Here is a 20,444-nt window from a genome sequence, read left to right as displayed (position 1 = left end):
GGCTCTTCTGGGACATGAATGTTGATTTGTAACCCAAGTCATAAATGTCAGAGCAATAGGGGTCAGACTCCCAGTTCCCCCACGTATCAGCTAATTGAAGGGACCGTAAAGTCCCGGTGAGCGCTGCCGCCACTCCATTGTTTACCATCATTGTCCTGATGTCACGCTCCTTTGTAGCTTTCCCCTAATTTCTGCTAATGCTTTATGGTTAGCAAAAAATAGAGGGCAAATGAAAGGAAGGATAACTGCAGAAAGCAACTACAAAGGGTTTGTTGTCTGATACCATAGAGATCCATAGTGGTAGGAATCGTTCTTGACGTCATCACCATTGTTCTTCTGTGTATTTAGGTTTGCCGGTGAAGCTGGGAACCCTTCTTTGACAGTACAGGCAGCTAAACATTTCTGGCATTCTTGTTCCCCACTGATAAAGTCTGCCAAAGATCGGGAACCCCTAAAGGATTCGGTGGTTTGTGTTCTCAAAGCCCTGGCAGAGGCTGAAGTCACACATAGCAAGGTGCGGACTGCAATGTTATACTGTTTCCGGATATACAAGAGAAAGCAGGGAGCTGGTGGATATGGTATCACAGACATTGCTCCTGCCCTTCTGATTACTCCAGCACATAAATGGTGCTGTGACATGCACTGTGTGAGGAAGGCTGGCAACTCTTAAAAGGGCTGCCACAAGCCACTTTGTTTACCAGTTCCCAGAAGATCCATGGCCTTCACTTTTAACCTCCATTTAGGGATCTGCATTTACACCGGATCTCGTAGGTTATGTCCATAGAGTGGCTGCTGGCCGGTGGAGCGATCCAGCAGGCTGAATCAGAGCAGATAAACAGGAGTATAAACGTAAAACTGTCAGAGGCAGACGGCTATTGGTTTAAGCAGTGTCGTAACTACAGAGTTATGGGTCCCAGTGCGAACTTTCAAATGGGGCCCCCCCCATGCCAAAATATTTTCCACCCAAATTCACATTTTCCCCATTCATTTCGCACACTATAGTTTTGTTGCAATGTTGTATAGTCTGACCTAATCGCTGAGAAAAATGATTTTATAACTTACATGTCCCTATGCCAATTAGGGTGATGTCTTCAGAAGTGCAGACACTCTTGGCGTTCATGTCCTCCCTCGCTCCAATTCCAAGCGCGCTCCCGACGTTTGTGTGCTGTTTCTTCCTGGTATGACGCTGCAGCGCGTCATTTCCGGTCCTGTGCAGTGCGGGGGTGTATCGGGTGTACTGAACGGTGCACTGCACATTCTGAAGCTGGCGCGTACACCCAATACTCCCATGTATATACTGTATGTGCACACTTATTCATGTACCAATGAACTGCTCTCCCTGATGCTCTCAATGATCAGTGAAAAACTGAGAGAAGCAGGATGAGAAGCTCGTTGTCACAGGACCATAAGTCTGAAAATCGCATACAGTCATACAGTCATGGCCAAAAGTATTGACACCCCTGCAATTCTGTCAGATAATACTCAGTTTCTTCCTGAAAATGATTGCAAACACAAATTCTTTGGTATTATTATCTTCATTTAATTTGTCTTAAATGAAAAAACACAAAAAGAATTGTCCTAAAGCCAAATTGGATATAATTCCACACCAAACATAAAAAAGAGGGTGGACAAAAGTATTGGCACTGTTCGAAAAATCATGTGATGCTTCTCTAATTTGTGTAATTAACAGCACCTGTAACTTACCTGTGGCACCTAACAGGTGTTGGCAATAACTAAATCACACTTGCAGCCAGTTGACATGGATTAAAGTTGACTCAACCTCTGTCCTGTGTCCTTGTATGTACCACATTGAGCATGGAGAAAAGAAAGAAGACCAAAGAACTGTTTGAGGACTTGAGAAAACAAATTGTGAGGAAGCATGAGCAATCTCAAGGCTACAAGTCCATCTCCAAAGACCTGAATGTTCCTGTGTCTACCGTGTGCAGTGTCATCAAGAAGTTTAAAGCCCATGGCACTGTGGCTAACCTCCCTAGATGTGGACGGAAAAGAAAAATTGACGAGATTTCAACGCAAGATTGTGCGGATGTTGGATAAAGAACCTCGACTAACATCCAAACAAGTTCAAGCTGCCCTGCAGTCCGAGGGTACAACGGTGTCAACCCGTACTATCCGTCGGCGTCTGAATGAAAAGGGACTGTATGGTAGGAGACCCAGGAAGACTCCACTTCTTACCCCGAGACATAAAAAAGCCAGGCTGGAGTTTGCCAAAACTTACCTGAAAAAGCCTAAAACATTTTGGAAGAATGTTCTTTGGTCAGATGAGACAAAAGTAGAGCTTTTAGGGCAAAAGCATCAACATAGAGTTTACAGGAGAAAAAAGAGGCATTCAAAGAAAAGTACACGGTCCCTACAGTCAAACATGGCGGAGGTTCCCTGATGTTTTGGGGTTGCTTTGCTGCCTCTGGCACTGGACTGCTTGACCGTGTGCATGGCATTATGAAGTCAGAAGACTACCAACAAATTTTGCAGCATAATTTAGGGCCCAGTGTGAGAAAGCTGGGTCTACCTCAGAGGTCATGGGTCTTCCAGCAGGACAATAACCCAAAACACACTTCAAAAAGCACTAGAAAGTGGTTTGAGAGAAAGCACTGGAGACTTCTAAGGTGGCCAGCAATGAGTCCAGACCTGAATCCCATAGAACACCTGTGGAGAGATCTAAAAATGGCAGGGACCTGGAGTAGATTGCCAAAGAAGAATGGTCTAAAATTCCAGCAGAGCATTGTAAGAAACTCATTGATGGTTACCGGAAGCGGTTGGTGGCAGTTATTTTGGGTAAAGGTTGTGCAACCAAGTATTAGGCTGAGGGTGCCAATACTTTTGTCTGGCCCATTTTTGGAGTTTTGTGTGAAATGATCAATGTTTTGCTTTTTGCTTCATTCTCTTTTGTGTTTTTTCATTTAAGACAAATTAAATGAAGATAATAATACCAAAGAATTTGTGTTTGCAATCATTTTCAGGAAGAAACTGAATATTATCTGACAGAATTGCAGGGGTGTCAATACTTTTGGCCATGACTGTATGTTAAAGTTTGGGCACCCCTATTATTGTTAACCTTTTTTCTTTATAACAATTTTGGTTTTTGCAACAGCTATTTCAGTTTCATATATCTAATAACTGATGGACTCAGTTATATTTCTGGATTCAAATGAGGTTTATTGTACTGACAAAAAATGTGCAATCTGCATTTAAACAAAATTTGACCAGTGCAAAAGTATGGGCACCCTTATCATTTTCTTGATTTGAACACTCCTAGCTACTTTTTACTGACTTCCTGAAGCACTAAATTGGTTTTGTAACCTCATTGAGCTTTGACCTTCATAGCCAGGTGTATCAAATCATGAGAAAAGGTATTTAAGGTGGCCACTTGCAAGTAGTTCTCCTATTTGATTCTCCTATGAAGAGTGGCATCATGGGCTCCTCAAAACAACTCTCAAATGATCTGAAAACAAAGATTATTCAACATAGCTTTTCAGGGGAAGGATACAAAAAGTTGTCTCAGAGATTTAACCTGTCAGTTTCCACTGTGAGGAACATAGTAAGGAAATGGAAGAACGCAGGTACAGTTCTTGTTAAGCCCAGAAGTGGCAGGCCAAGAAAAATATCAGAAAGGCAGAGAAGAAGAATGGTGAGAACAGTCAAGGACAATCCACAGACCACCTCCAAAGACCTGCAGCATCATCTTGCTGCAGATGGTGTCACTGTGCATCGGTCAACAATACAGCGCACTTTGCACAAGGAGAAGCTGTATGGGAGAGTGATGCGAAACAAGCTGTTTCTGCAAGCACGCCACAGAGTCGCCTGAGGTATGCAAAAGCACATTTGGACAAGCCAGTTACATTTTGGAAGAAGGTCCTGTGGACTGATGAAACAAAGATTGAGTTGTTTGGTCATACAAAAAAGCGTTATGCATGGAGGCTAAAAAACACAGCATTCCAAGAAAAACACTTGCTACCCACAGTAAAATTTGATGGAGGTTCCATCATGCTTTGGGGCTGTGTGGCCAATGCCGGCACCGGGAATCTTGTTAAAGTTGAGGGTCGCATGGATTCAACTCAGTATCAGCAGATTCTTGACAATATTGTGCAAGAATCAGTGACGAAGTTGAAGTTACGCAGGGGATGGATATTTCAGCAAGACAATGATCCAAAACACCGCTCCAAATCTACTCAGGCATTCATGCAGAGGAACAATTACAATGTTCTGGAATGGCCATCCCAGTCCCCAGACCTGAATATAATTGAACATCTGTGGGATGATTTGAAGCGGGCTGTCCATGCTCGGCAACCATCAAACTTAACTGAGCTGGAATTGTTTTGTAAACAGGAATGGTCACAAATACCTCCATCCAGGATCCAGGAACTCATCACAGGAAGTGACTAGAGGCTGTTATTTTTGCAAAAGGAGGATCTACGAAATATTATTGTCACTTTTATGTTGAGGGGCCCATACTTTTGCAACCGTCAAATTTTGTTAAAATGCAGATTGCACATTTTCTGTTAGTATAATAAACCTCATTTGAATCCAGAAATATAACTGAGTCCATCAGTTATTAGATATATGAAACTGAAATAGCTGTTTCAAAAACCAAAATTGTTATAAAGAAAAAAGGTTAACATTAATAGGGGTGCCCAAACTTTAACATATGACTGTACATAATAGCTAGTAATGAGTGAACGTTCCTGGATAAGGTGTTATCTGAGCGTGCTCGGTTGCTAACCGTGTGTCTTTGGCATGCTTGAAAAATATGAGTTCCCGTGGCTGCATGAATCTTGGCTGTTCGACAGCTGCTACACATGCAGGAATTTTTTAACAAACGCATAATCCCGGCATGTGTTGCGGCTTTCGAACAGCCACGATACATGCAGCCGTGGGGACTCAAACACATTTTTCGAGCACGACGAGGACACTCAGTCAGTACCCGAGCATGCTCGGAATAACACCTTCTCTGAGCACGTTCTCTCCTCGCTAATAAGAACGTCACCCACTGATTTCATGCAATTGTACAGAACATTGATATTCCCACACTTCACTCATTGAATTAAATAGGAAAAAGAGCAAACATTGTGAGAATCCCGGCTCATTCACAGATCACGGTCCTGGCAATGGTTCTGTTCACAGATAACGGCAAGATGAAAGATAGCGAGCTGATTACCCTGCGGGGATGCCTATGGGACGCCCAAAAGGTCACTGCATTAATATTACATTTTTTTTTTGCCTTTGCCAGGGGTCAGAAGATGATTCCATGTTATTTCACCTGTGGCCTTCCATGGATGTTCAAAGCCGTACAGTTCACGAGCAAGAAAATCTCGAAGGTACGCCATGAATTAGTAAAATTATTAAAAAGATAGAGAGATCTGTCAAACACGGTCAAATGTGTCTGACGCAGAATTTTTATTAATCGCCCTCAGATAACGTCCTGCACACGACTAGTTCTCTTTTGAATAAATAGATGTACAGTGGGTACGGAAAGTATTCAGACCCCTTTAAATTTTTTCATTCTTTGTTTCATTGCAGCCATTTGGTAAATTCAAAAAAGTTCCTTTTTTTCTCATTAATGTACACTCTGCACCCCATCTTGACTGAAAAAACAGAAATGTAGAAATTTTTGCAAACTCAGTCTGGGAGTCCTTCATGTGTTTTTTTAGCAAACTCTATGCAGGCTTTCATATGTCTTGCACTGAGGAGAGACTTCCGTCAGGCCACTCTGCCATAAAGACCCGACTGGTGGAGGGCTGCAGTGATAGTTGACTTTGTGGAACTTTCTCCCATCTCTCTACTGCATCTGTGGAGCTCAGCCACAGTGATCTTGGGGTTCTTCTTTACCTCTCTCACCAAGGCTCTTCTCCCACGATTGCTCAGTTTGGCTGGACGGCCAGGTCTAGGAAGACTTCTGGTGGTTCCAAACTTCTTCCATTTAAGGATTATGGAGGCCACTGTGCTCTTAGAAACCTTGAGTACTGCAGAAATTCTTTTGTAACCTTGGCCAGATCTGTGCCTTGCCACAATTCTGTCTCTGAGCTCCTTGGCCAGTTCCTTTGACCTCATGATTCTCATTTGGTCTGACATGCACTGTGAGCTGTGAGGTCTTATATAGACAGGTGTGTGCCTTTACTAATCAAGTCCTATCAGTTTAATTACACACAGCTGGACTCCAATGAAGGAGTAGAACCATCTCAAGGAGGATCACAAGGAAATGGACAGCATGTGACTTAAATATGAGTGTCTGAGCAAAGGGTCTGAATACTTATGACCATGTGATATTTCAGTTTTTCATTTTTAATAAATTTGCAAAAATTTCTACATTTCTGGTTTTTGTCAGTCAAGATGGGGTGCAGAGTGTACATTAATGAGAGAAAAATGAACTTTTTTGAATTTACCAAATGGCTGCAATGAAACAACGGCACTCCAATGAGTTGATGTGAAATTTAGTTGTAAAAGGTGCAACAATAATTCTGTACAGGTAGAAAGTAGCTCAGATAGGGTGTTATCAGCAGGTTGTGGGGGTTCCGGCTGTCGGACCCCTAACGGTCTGTAATTAATGACCGAGAGACAGATTAACAATATCATAGTCTTGGATATCCCATTTAAAGGACATTTCTGGGACTTTAAAAAAAAAAAAAGGTGCCTGAGTGTGTGTTTTGCCCGGCATCAGTCATTGACCGCTCCTGCCGGAGATTCAGCTGCTCCCTGTCAACAGAGCAGCAGATTAAACGTCTTCCTGTTGACTAGACGGGTCTACTGTCGTCATGCTGATTGACAGCCAGCTTCCCCCAATTAGGCAGCAGAGAGCCGGCTGTCAATCAGCATGACACCAGTACTCCCGCCCTGTCAGCAGGAAGATAAACTGCTGCTCTGTTGACGTTACGTCAGCAGAAGTCTGTGACCGCTCTGAACCGGCTGAGAACAGCGTCGGGCACAAAAGGCAGGTAAGTAGCAACGACCTGTCTGTTAGTTCTTAGGCACATTGTTTTTTGGATTGTAAAGTCCCTGATATCCCCTTTAAGAAAGATTTTGAAAGTCAGATCACTAATACAGTTGTGTACAGGAGATCTTACAATGAGAAGTATTTGCTTAACCAGACACATCAGGGTTACTGGCGGCTTCTCTGTAAAGGGGTTTCAGTATGTCCATAGGATAGGCCATCAATGTCTGGTGGAAGCTGGACCCATAGCCCTCTAGTCGGCTGGTATTTCAAATCTGTCTCTTTTAACCCCTTCATTTTGCTGATCAGTGGGGATGCCAGATGCCTACCCCAGAATTGATGAAACATGTTATGCACCAATAGTATTCAGTCCTGACACCCCTATCATGCTATCATTTACTAAGTTTTGATGCTTTGGTAATATGTAATAGTACAATAAATAAAGTATCACCAGACAATCGGGTAAAGACTTGAGAATATAGAAAAGTTCTGTTTATCCTGCAGGTTTCATAATGTTTTAGGGGCATTCCTTAAAGGGAATCTGTCTCCAGGTTTTTACTACTTAATCAGAGAGCAACATAATGTAGAGTCATAGACCCTGATTCCAGTGATGTGTCACTTGCTTGGCTGCTTGCTGTAGTTTTTATAAAATTACTGTTTTATCAGCAGGAGATTATCACTATAGGACTACTATCTCTGCTCCCAAGGTAGTCCAACCCCGCCTTTACCACCGACTGGCAGTTTTCTGCCTATGCACAGTGTAGACAGAAATCTGCCAATCAGTGGTGTGGCTGGGGTTATACAGAGCTCAACATTCAGAGATCGGGTAGGTCTGTAGCAGAGAAAACCGATTTTAATAAAACTTGCAGCAAGCAGCCCAGTATGTAATACATTGCTGGAATCAGAATTGCTGCCTGTACAGTTCAGATCTGTTAGCCAAAACCTGCTGACAAATTCCCTTTAAAGATCAGTTAAAAAAAACTGAGAAGAGCAATGTTTCAGTAAATCTCCTTGCATTAATTTTGCTTTATTCTGTCCTGTTTTAGAAATTGTTATTGCAAGTAATACCAGGCATCTGGGTTCATTACAGGTGTTTCCGGTGAGTCGGATCCATATAATCAGGAGCTCAGCCTGAAAGCTGCACTTTATGAGTTGCTCTTCAACATTTATGCAGATAAGAATGACTGGCAGTCGGGCCTGAAAGTGCTGGATGAAGCCATTGGCATTCTGCCTCGTACCAGACACAGACTGTAAGTGTAATCTCTTTCTCTTCTGTGATCTCAAAGGAAAGTAGCCTCAAAATGTTCACTGTTCGAGTGCAAAATATATAAAAATAGCAGTAGAACACAGAATTAAAGGAAAGCTAAATTAAAGGGGTTTTCCATTATTCCGCCAACCCCTTCTGAAAACCTATGTTTCCTCCTTGTAAAATAAACACACCTATACTCACCTCTTGTGCCGGCTCCGTTCCAGCAGTGTCGGCACCGACTCGCCCAGGGATCACATGACATTATTATGTCACGCAATCCCTGCAGCCAAACAGCACTGGCCTCACGCTTCCTGACGTATCACATAACACCTGGAGTAGCTGTTGGACCTGAGGTTGGAACTGGTTACCGCGAGTCTCTTAGTCTGAGTATTTAAAAAAATATATGTCCCTGGAATACAACTTTTTTTCATATTTGGGTAACTTGACTTGCGTCAGTTTTCTGGTGTAAAAAAAGTAGCAGATTATGGTGCACACCCTGTTTGCTGAATAATTTATATCTTTTTTCCCTTTTTCCTCTGCTCGCGCCACTTTTCTAAAAATTAGGTGACGTTTATGGAAAGAGGACTGATCACCCGTTCCAAAAATGTACTATAATGTGAAGCAGAAATCGTCATAAATTATAGGACTCTAACCTCTGCTGATGTCTCCTGAATTTTTCCCTTTTGTTTTTCACCTTCATCCGGCGCCATGTTCTATATTTGCAGCGGGCTTTTTAAGCATCGCGTCCTGGTGAAGGCGCGTCTGGGTCGTAACTTCTTCCTGGACATTCAGAAGTTTAAGGATGAGCGTGAAGACTATGTGTCGTACATTTGGCACTGCGTGGCTCTCGCCTGCAAGACCGTCCCCGATCAGCTGGCCTGTTATATGAATGCAGTCGATGCCTTGCAGGTACCTATGTCTGGAGACGTCTTACGCAATATTTTAACGGGCCTTTTTCCCTCGACATATTCTGCATTCGTTCATCAGAGATATCCTCCACCAAAGGATGCTTCTCATGATAGATTTACTGTGGAGGACAGATAAATGGGGTGTTATAAGCCCCCTTATCTGCCACTAGTTAATGATCTATTCCCATCTCAGCTGTTCATTCCAGAGATACGAATACCAGTGTTTATGCAGTGGCCATAGCTGGCGGGGATTACCGAAAATGCTGTGATGGGAATACCCCTTTAAGGGACAACGTTGACTTAATCTTAGGACCTAAATGTAGATTCAGTATATCACTCTCCATTAATAATCAGGGAAAAATTGATCATTTGCTTCTCTCTTAGAAATTTTTCAGACGTGCAAATTTCACGTACAAGTGCTATCCGTCGTTGTCACTTTTATCTGTGATAGCCAATGAGGCCATTCATACTCGTACATCTGTGATTTTTTTTTTACCGGCCCATAGGTCTGCAGAAAATTGCTGAGAAATGTCTGATTTTGATTCGACGTTTGGATGAATTTCAGCAACGCAAGTCAATGGGTCTAAGAAAAAAAATCGGACTGCACTCGGATGACTTTTGAGTGCAGTCCCATTTTCCCAGACTGTCAAAAATGGTGAAGGTGCAGATTTTTTTTTTTATTTGTCCACTTACAAGAAGAATGGATGACACCCAGACCGCACTCTGATCAACTTCTTATCAAAGTCTGATCAAAATAATCCACTTTTCTCCTACGCCTCATTGGGGGACAAAGCACCATGGGTTTTATGCTGCTTGCCACTAGGAGGACACTAAGTGAACACAGAAAAAAGTTAACTCCTCCTCTGCAGTATATACCCTGTCGCTGGCTGAGATTTCCCCAATTGTTGTTTAGGCTTCTTTCACACATCCGGCTTTGTGTCTCCGGCGCCGTGCGGCGAAAAGCCGTAGGGGCGGATCCGGGATATGCCGGAGACACCGGATGCCTGCGTGGCCGGATACGGTGGCGCCCACATTCAAAAGAGCAGCACGAGACTCAGAGTCTCCGCGCATGCGCTCTAGGAAAAACCGGTCCTGCGCTGTCAAAAAACGTTGCAGCGAACGTTTTTTGCAGACGCCGGACGGCTACTTTTTGCCGTATCCAGCAAAAACCGGATGCGCCGCATACCCATCCAGGACGGTGCGGCGTCAATACAACTCTATGGGACAAAACCAGATCCGGTTGTTCCAAATTTCCCCGCATCGTGCTGGATTCAAAAAGCTGGATGTGTGAAAGCAGCCTTAGTGTCTGTAGGAGGCACTTGGGTCTGGCTTCAGACCCCATCGTTTTTATTTTCAATTTTTTTATCTTTTTCTGTAAATTTTTATTTTTTAATTAACGGAGTGAAGGGGGCGACGGATTCCTTTCAAGGGTCTGCTCTCCCCCGAACCAACAACAGGCGAGAATGCGGAGTATACCTCCCCGTACCCTCTCCTGCGACGCTGGGGCATACCTGATTCTTCAGGGTGACGGATCCTTCATGGTCCCAATCTCCCCGCACGGATAAAAAGGCAAGCGCACGGGATGCACAGAGAAGAACCACACTTGAGCGCTTCTGATGGCCTGAATTAGCCCCATGGCCTCTCCATCCCCTTGTCTATAGGGAGGATGGATTGAGGTATACCCCTTTAAGAACTCCTCCGGCTTTGCTGCATCGCCCGGGAGGATGAAATCTGCAGCTGGGCCCCGTACAGCGTGGCCTGCGTGAGCATCTGAACGGAGGTACGGGGTCGGTTCTGGTCCCTGGGAGAAGCGCTCATCTAGCGCCAGCAGCGGTATGTCGGTGCCCCGTCGCGGTCCCCCGTTTTTCCTTTCAACCGGCGCTCAGCACTGGCAGGCCCAGAAATTTAGCCCCCCGGCTTCTCGGCCGGACTAGGCCGCAATTTACATGGCGCCGCCCACCTTTGGGGCCGCCGCCCACGTCCTTGGCACTTCTTGCTCTGAACGAGACGCGCCCTGCTAGTCTCGGGGGCCATATCTTTTACCTCAGCCTGCTCTGTGACGGCTGCGGGGGGCGCGCATTGATTGACAGCACCTGGCGACGCTGCAGGCAGGTATTCCTCCTGGGGACACAGCATCAGGACCGTGGGTAAGCTGCATCTGCCTTAGGAAGAAAGCTTAACCCCTTCGCTGCACATTCACATCATCTGCAGCCCAGGCTCTGCCTGTAACCCTTTTGGGGGCACTATGTCTCAATTTAAGGAAGCTAAAAGGGCTACTAAGAAACACACTGCGTTCTTTACCTCTTGTGCCACTTGCAAGATTGCCTTGTTCAGTGCCCAAACTAATCCGTTATGCACGGATTGCGACCCGGCTTGTGCCCAAACGCCATCCGCCACCGCTGCCACCGGGCCCTCTGAATTCAGTCCCCCTGAGTGGGCTGCGTCCCTGTCACAGTCTGTGGAGTCACTGACCAAGGCTACAGACTCCCTCCGGGACTCGTCTTTAAGTCAGAACGTGCCTTTGCCGACCTAGGAGGGCTCTGGCGATGGCCGGGAACCGTCCACCAGCAGGGGTCGTACTCGTTCAAGGGATGGTCAGGTCTCTAGAAAGCGAGCCCATGACGCGTCCCCCAGTTACGCTTTTGCTTCAGCATCTGCGAGCTCTGTCTCTCGCTCTCCCTCTCCTAATGTTCACAGCAAACATGACTCTGAATACGAGTCTGACACGTCAGTACCCCAGAATCCCCCAAATGACCAAGAATCGATTGATTCTCTCATAGAGTCAGTCAACAAGGTTCTGAGGATGGACGAGGAGAATATTCCCGCTCCGGAACACGTTGTTTCCTTTAAAAAGACTAAACGTGTGCACAGGGTATTTGCCAGCCATTCGGCGATTAAGGACATTGTCCAGAGACATAGGGACCGGTCACATAAACGGTTCTCAGGGCAAAAGCCTATTGCGGCTAAATACCCTTTTGCTCCAGAACTAATGAAGGATTGGTTACAGTCCCCTTCTGTGGATTCTCCTATATAGCGTCTTGCTTCCAAAACGCTTCTTTCCGTTTCTGAAGGTTCTTCAGTCAGAAATCCCTCTGATCGTCAAATTGATTGCCTTGCTCGCTCAGTCTTTGAAGCTTCAGGAGCAGCACTCTTTCCATCTTTCGCGGCGACTTGGGTGGCTAAGGCTAAGGCCGCGTGGGCAGAGGTGTTAGTTACTGCCATCCAGGTTAGCAATCTTCCTCCGGAGGCAGCCAGTCTCGCCAATCAGATAGTTCACACTGGAGACTTTGTAGTGGACGCTTCTTTAGATGCCGCCAATTGCTCTGCACATGCAGCCGCAAATGCAGTCTCCATTAGAAGAGCCCTATGGCTCCGCGACTGGAGGGCAGATTCCACTTCCAAAAGATTGTTGACTTTTCTGCCTCAAACTGGTCATCTATTTGGAGAGAAACTGGATCAGCTCATTTTTGACGCTACCAGGGGGGAAGAGTAAATTCCTTCCCCAACAAAGGCCTGTCCGGCCGTTTCAGAATCAACAGCCGACTCGTTTTCAGCCCTTTCGCAACAATTCCAGTTGGTCCTCCACAACCTTCTCTCCTGGATCAGGTCAGTCCCCACGTGGATACAGAGGTTCCCAGGTCTCATACAGACCTAACTGCTCTTGGAAACCCAGGCCAAGGGCATCTGGATCTAGGGGAGCCAGATCCCATAGATCCTCTGCACAATGACTTGTTGCGGTATCCGACGGACACCGACAAAGTAGGCGGTCGTCTGCTTTCGTTCAGTCAGACCGGGCTCAACGAGTGGGTCAGATGTCCTCCGGATACAAAATAGAGTTTTATTCCCCCCCTCGACACGTTTTTTCCAGTCCTCACCTCCCAAAACAAAGAACAGCTTTCCTTCGGGCCGTTCATGCGCTTCAAAGGGACGAAGTCATCATTCCGGTCCCTCAAGACGAAAGGTTCAAGGGTTTTTATTCAAACCTTTTTGTGGTTCCAAAGAAGGACGGAACGATGCGGCCCATAGTGGACCTCAAGCTGTTAAATCAGTTTGTCAAGGTACGGCGATTCAGAATGGAATCTCTCCGTTCAGTCGTCGCCTCCATGGAAAGAGGAGAGTTCCTAGCATCCATTGATATCAAGGATGCTTACCTTCACATCCCAATTTGTCCATCCCACCAGCAGTTCCTGTGCTTCGCAACTCGCGAGGAACACTTCCAGTTCATTGCCTTGCCTTTCGGACTCGCCACCTCCCCCAGAGTCTTTACCAAGGTAATGGCGGCGGTCATGGCCATTCTTCACGCTCGGGGAGTGGTGGTACTTCCGTATCTGGACGACCAACTGATCAATGGCCCGTCCCTTCCAGCCTGCGAGGAATCCGTGGGTATCACAGTAAATACACTTTCTCACCTGGGTTGGAAGATAAACTTCGAAATGTCTTCTCCAGCACCGACTCAGCAGGTCTCCTATTTGGGAATGATCTTGGACACTTCCCGTGGGTTGGTCATTCTCCCTCCAGAAAAGGCCCAAGCCTTACAACAGGGAGCACGGACTCTTTCCCGACCAGTTTCTCACTCCATACGTTTCAGCATGGGCATTCTCGGAAAGATGGTAGCAGCGATAGAAACGGTCCCATTCGCACAGTTTCATCTCCGCCCTTTACAACATGTGCTGCTGTTGGCTTGGGAAAAGAACCCGTTCTCCCTAAACCGTCGGTTCCTTCTGTCCCTACGGGTCAGACAAACCCTCAGGCGGTGGACACTGAAATCCTCCCTGAATCAAGGGAAGTCTTTTCTCCCAGTACGATGGCTGGCGGTGACCACCGACGCAAGTCTTCTTGGCTGGGGTGCGGTTTTTCGCCACCACACGGCACAGGGTCGTTGGTCCATTCGAGAGTCACATCTCCCCATCAACATCTTGGAGATACGAGCGATCAGACTAGCCCTGCTGAGTTTCCACCATCTCCTCGCAGGTCACCCCATAAGGATCCAATCCGACAACACCATGGCTGTGGCATATATCAACCGTCAGGGGGGTACCTGGAACAGGATGGCCATGCATGAAGTGAGTCACATCCTCCGTTGGGCCGAGACCAACCATTCGCCCATCTCGGCGATCCACATCCCAGGGTAGAAAATTGGGCAGCGGATTTTCTCAGTCGCCAGGGCCGCGCCTCAGGGAAGTGGTCTCTTCATCTGGAAGCTTTTCAGCAGATTTGCCGTCGCTGGGGGACTCCGGATGTGGATCTCATGGCGTCAAGACTAAACAACAAAGTTCCTCGATTTATTGCGCGATCCATGCGCCATCGGAGCAGATGCCCTAGTTCTGCCGTGGCACCGGTTTCGACTCCCATACATTTTTCCCCCTCTTCCCTTGCTTCTAAGGGTCATCAAGAAAATCAGAGCAGAGGGGGTACCAGTGATCCTTGTCGTGCCGGATTGGCCGCGCCAGGTATGGTACGCAGGACTAGTCCAACTTATCGCCGACGTTCCCTGGCGACTTCTTTATCGCATGGATCTACTCTCACAGGGCCCGATTTACCACCAGAATTCCGGGGCTCTGTCTTTGACGGTGTGGCCATTGAATCCTGGTTTTTAGCACAAGCTGGTTTCTCTTACGAGGTGATCTCCACCATGATCAGTGCTCGGAAACCCGTGTCCATGCGCATTTATCATCGCACATGGAGGATCTTCTTCTCGTGGTACAAGGACCATGGACGTTCCCCTCTCGTGTTCTCCATCCCTTCCATATTGGAATTCCTACAATCCGGATTAGAGTCGGGTCTCGCGCTTAGCTCGCTCAAAGGACAAATTTCAGCTTTGTCAGTTCTATTCCAACTCAAAATTGCCAGCAAGTTGCTGGTGAAGACGTTCATTCAGGGAGTTTCCCGTGTGGCGCCTCCCTATAAAAGGCCGTTGGACTCATGGGATCTTAACGTGGTCCTTGGAGCCTTACAGGAAGCCCCTTTCGAACCACTGCAGGAGGTATCACTAACCTTTCTTTCCTGGAAGGTGGTTTTCCCAGTGGCAATTACATCACAGACTTGTTTCGGAGTTGGCGGCCCTGTCCTGCCGTCCTCCATTCCTGACTTTTCATCAGGACATGGCGGTTTTGAGGACATTCCCATCCTTTCTGCCCAAAGTCGTGTCTTCTTTTCATCTCAATGAGGAGATTGTTGTGCCTTCATTCTGTCTGGCACCAGTCCATCGTATCTAGAAGGCCCTCCACACCCTGGATGTGGTTAGGGGTCTAAGACGGTAAATCTCGCGGACGGCTCCCTACCGCAAGTCAGATGCCCTGTTCGTGCTTCCAGAGGGGCATAGGAAGGGTCTAGCCACCTCAAAAGCCACACTAGCCAAGTGGATTCGCTCGGCTATTCAGGAATCCTACCGTGTCAGGGGCACACCTGTCCCAGCAGGGATTAAGGCGTATTCTACTCGATCAGTGGGTGCCTCTTGGGCCATTCGGCACCAGATGTCAGCAGAACAGGTCTACAAGGCTGCGACTTGGTCCATCTGGCATACTTTTACAAAACACTACCAAATTCACTCTCAAGCTTCTGCAGATGCAGCTCTTGGCAGGCGCATTCTGCAATACCACAGCGGTAAGCCAGTGGTACATTGGGTATTAGCAGTTGTGATTGCTTCCCACCCAGGGACTGCTTTAGGACGTCCCATGGTCCTGTGTCCCCCAGTGAGGTATAGGAGAAATAGGGATTTTTGTGTGTACTCACCGTAAAATCCTTTTGTCTGAGCCAATCATTGCGGGACACAACACCCACCCTGTTAGCCTATTGGTTTGTTGTCTCGTTCTTAGGCTTTGACATAGTTTATTGTTCTTCGTTTAATACTCCTACTGCTTTTTCACCAAACTGGGGAAATCTCAGCCAGCGAGAGGGTGTATAATTCAGAAGAGGAGTTAACTTTTTTCTGTGTTCACTTAGTGTCCTCTTTGTGGCAAGCAGCATAACATATACCCATGGTCCTGTGTCCCCCAATGATTGGCTCAGAGAAAAGGATTTTACGGTGAGTACACACAAAAATCCCTATTTCTCCTACCTGGAAAAATCACACGTTTGAATGTGACCTAAGGGCCACACAGCCCGTCGTAATGAGGCAGTGGCCACGGATGTGCACCATCGCTCTATGTCAGTTTGTATGGGACTGACGAAATAAGAAGATGTCTGTACTCCAGTATAGAGTAGTGGTACATATGCGTGGCCACTACCGAAATTCCATTGCCTTTTTTTTCAGATCGGTAGGGATACTAGTGGCGAGACCCCCACTGATCTGCATACTTTGGAAAGGTGATAACATTTAATGTGGGACAATTCTGTAGTGAAAAATCTGTTTGCTGCAATGTGACTTTTTAAATACACATGGTAGTTCCTATACATTGATTGATAGAGTCCAACTCCTTGGAAATCCCCTTGTTCTAGAGAACTGGTGACATCTTCTTATAACAATCTTTAATGACTTGTCAGATACTAAGAGTTAAACTTTCCCTTTAAGTGCTATACCTTGTGTCAACCCATAGATGTCAGTGCTAGTAAATGCTTTGGCTGTGTGCACACGCTGCGGATTAGGTGCGGATTCATCCGCGCGGATTTTGTAAAATCCGCAGGTGAAACCGCAGGTCAAAAGACCTGCGGTTTTACCTGCGGATTGCTCTGCGGTTTTGCCCTGCGGTTTTTCATCTCCTCAATGGAGGAGATGGCAAACCGCAGGAGAATCCGCAGAAAGAATTGACATGTCAATTCTTTCTGCGGATTGAAAACCGCAGATAATCCGCGCGGAAAATTCCGCACCGTCTGCATTGCGGTTTTTGATTCCCATAGGGAATCATGGTACTGTACACCGCAGCAAAAACTGCTGCGGGTCCGCAGCGGCCAAAACCGCTGCGGAACCGCAGCAAAATCCGCAGCGTGTGCACACAGCCTTTCTGTCCCAGAGTCTGGAGATACCTTCAGTAGCACACATTTACCAGCCTTGTGCAATTTATTTTTTTCTTTCCTGCATAAATTCAATGACGGACACATTTTTACGAGCAAATCAGAAAACTAAAATGAATGATAAAGCTTTATATGTCATATAGCCGAGACATTAGCAGTCTATTCTGCGAACTGTAAAATGACGGAATCACAATAGTCTGCAGGAAATTCACCAGACTCCGCAAAATCATGGACACTTTAAGTTTTTATTAAGTCAAAAGTCCAATGGTGCATTACCTACCTATGAGACAAGTTTATATTAAAGGGAACCTGTCATGTTTAAAATGGTATCTGATCTGCAGGAGGAGATGATCAGATTGATGTCTAGCTTTGTGGGAAACGTTTCAGTAAAACTTGCATTTTATTCAAGCATAAATAGGAGTCAAGTAGGCGATTCTATCATCGAATAGGACCGCCCCCTGGACTAGTGCGTTCTATCAATAAAATACAAGTTGTACTGAATCTTTTCCAATAATACAATTTATTGGCCTGCTCTATACCACTCTGTCCACAGATCGGACTGCAGGTACACCGCAACAGGATCTCTTCAACGTCATAATGATGTAGATCTAGCAGAGCTGAGTTTGTCGATTGCCTCTTTAATTTGCTTTCTGAATAAATAAATCTAAATAAATCACTGAAATACTGCTTATAGGAAGAGTGGAGGAGGGAGCTGCAGCTGCAGTCTCTTCTCTCTGGGTCTATGAGACTGCATTATGTGGGAGGAGCAGAGATAAGAACACACAGCATTGGTAGAAATCTAGGAAGAGTTTCTACATTTTTTTTTGCATTCAATGAAACTTAATAAATTCGGCACATAATATGAAGAACACATATTATATTTTTTATGATGAAGTCTGCTACGTTTCTACTGACTCCAACTCCACCCAAAATTAAAGGGGTATTCCCATCTCCAAGATCTTATCCCAATATGTAGTAAGTATAATAATAATATTCGCAAATACCTCCAATTAGTAATGTGGTATAGTTCTTCTGATTAGCTATGTTGCTTACCCCATGTGCAGGGCATTGAAGTATCTTGAATATCCATGGTTACGACCACTAACAACTAACTAACGGTCACTATATGAGTGGTCATAACCATGGATACCTAAGCTACCACAATGCCCTGAAAATATTGTATCCGAGCACGCCCAGGTGTTATCCGAGCGTCTGGGCGTGCTCATATATTATGTTCGAGACTCTGCGGCTGCATGATTTGCGGCTGTTAAACAGCCTGAACACGTGGGGTTTGCCTGTTTGTTTTGCAATCCCCACATATGTCGAGGCTGTCTAACAGCCGCAAATCATGCAGCCGCAGAGACTCGAACATAATACTGTATATGCTTGGATAGCACCTGAGCGTGCACAGATCAGATGTTATCAGAGCACGTTCACTCATCACTGCTAATCAGGATAACTGTACTACATTTCTAATTAGAGTTATTTGTTACTATTATTATTATTATTATTATTGCTACTTCATTGGTATAGGATTTTGGAGATGTGAAAACCCCTTTACGGACTCTGACCCCACGTCTCCGATTCTCACTTCACAGATTCAGTGGTGGATTATAAGATCTTAATAAATGTATTCCAGCATGTCCTTTTCACTTCCTTTGTAGAAACCAGAAAATGATTGGCAGAAAGTGGAGTACTTACTGGAGTTGTCCGAGTGGTTGTACTGCAGGCAGTTTCCTGTGAGCGCCGCTGTTCACCTGCTGGACCGCGCTGTGGATATATTACTCCGCATGAAGTTCACGGGTAGTTTTGAGGAAGGTGAGTGATTTTTATTTTTTTCCCTGAGCTATAGGTTACATTATACAACCCCTCTCCTTACTTTATATTGTTAATCAAGGGAAAAGCCAAAAGGCTAAACCAAAAAGTAAGAAGAAACCGTCTCAGATTAAAGATCCGGCACAAGATGAAGATCTGCATGTAGAAAGTGGTATTCCAGGGGTTGGGGACAATGGAGACGGCGCTTACAACTCGCTGGAAGATTTGAAGAGTGTGAGACAGCTGGAGGCCTTATCCCGAGCATTTGTGTTAATGGCTGTGATCACTGGCAGTGGTTCCCGGGAGCAGCACTGTCTGATGGCATATGCATGCGTCATGCGCATCTGGCAGGTAGGGATTTTCTTTTGCTTGTCTGCCACAAACTGCATCGTGCATATTTACAGAGATAGATGATGATGACCATGAAAGTCTTATTTTTTTTTAAAAATTGCAGTTCCAGGAGTTTAAATGAATATTTCCATCTACAAGATCCTATCCCAATATCTAGGTGTAATAATATTAGCAAATACCTCAAATTAGAAATGGAGCATAATTCTCCTGATTAGCTTTGTCACTTACCCTATGTGCAGGGCAATGCAGTAGCCTAGATATCCTTGGTTACAACCACTCGTATACAGTAGTTAGCTTGTTACTATTGGTCGTAATCATAGATACTTAAGCTACTGCAATGCCCTGTACATGGGGTAAGTGACATAGCAAATCAGGAGAACTGCACTACATTTCTAATTGGAGGTATTTACTAATATTATTATTATTACACCTACTACACATTGAGATAGGATCTTAGAGACGGGAATACCCCTTTAAAGCCCAGGAGCTTGCCTTGTCCATCAGTACGACTGTCGCGTGGATATCTTCTGGCAGTAATTATTTGCGATGCATTAGGATGAATAATGCTGGTGTTTCTGGGGATAAATCCCCCTTGGGGTATACTCAGTGCCATAATTAGGATTGCAAAATCCTTTATATACCATGTTTACGGGATTGTCCCATAATGGACATTTACTCTCTATCCAGGGGATAAGTGATGCAAACTTTTTCTAATAATGAGTCCCTCCGATATCGCAAGAATTAGGGTCCCAAGTCCCGTTTTATCCCCCCTGAATGACTAGTGGAGGAGGAGCATGAGTGGAGCGATTTTTTTCAGAGTCTATGAATCATATGGAAATAGGTGAGCAAAGCCATCAGCCTCATAGACACTGAATGAAGTGGCGCGGCGCTTGCTCGACCCCCAGTAGTCACGTCATGAACCGGGACCAACGATCAGGACCCACGATCTAGAGATAAGTTGGATTCCAGCTTTATGGTTCCCAGCAATACGACTTTCAACAGCAATCCTGTGGATTAGTGTTAAATATCTATTGATGATAGGTGATATGTCTATTACTAAATCTCAAAGTGTTATTACCAAAAAATCAAGTTACCCCTATGTATAGGTCTAGAGATAACTAGCTGATCTTCGTGACCCCCCGTTATCCCGAGATCAGTACTCTGTAACCTTGATAATGGGACACTGCAGCCCCCTCCTGAATGAAGCAATGGTGTACATGCTCGTCCT

General features: G+C 45.5%; 1 protein-coding gene across 1 annotated transcript in view; it reads left to right on the top strand.

Annotated features, from left to right (window-relative positions):
- The window catches only part of CFAP46 (cilia and flagella associated protein 46), a 257,741-nt gene that overhangs the window by 104,330 nt on the left and 132,967 nt on the right, over positions 1–20,444 (top strand). Inside the window, exons 25-30 of the mRNA XM_073546509.1 lie at positions 349–514; positions 5,246–5,333; positions 8,034–8,193; positions 8,918–9,101; positions 18,715–18,868; positions 18,948–19,216. Coding sequence (XP_073402610.1) covers positions 349–514; positions 5,246–5,333; positions 8,034–8,193; positions 8,918–9,101; positions 18,715–18,868; positions 18,948–19,216 — 1,021 coding nt within the window. The remainder of the gene's footprint in view (positions 1–348; positions 515–5,245; positions 5,334–8,033; positions 8,194–8,917; positions 9,102–18,714; positions 18,869–18,947; positions 19,217–20,444) is intronic.

Source organism: Dendrobates tinctorius, unplaced genomic scaffold, assembly GCF_039654945.1.
Source record: "Dendrobates tinctorius isolate UK_male_01 unplaced genomic scaffold, ASM3965494v1 ptg000147l, whole genome shotgun sequence".
NCBI classification, from domain to species: Eukaryota; Metazoa; Chordata; class Amphibia; order Anura; family Dendrobatidae; genus Dendrobates; species Dendrobates tinctorius.
The sequence above is the reverse complement of the archived record's forward strand: the minus strand, read 5'-3'. Positions and strand labels throughout refer to the sequence as shown.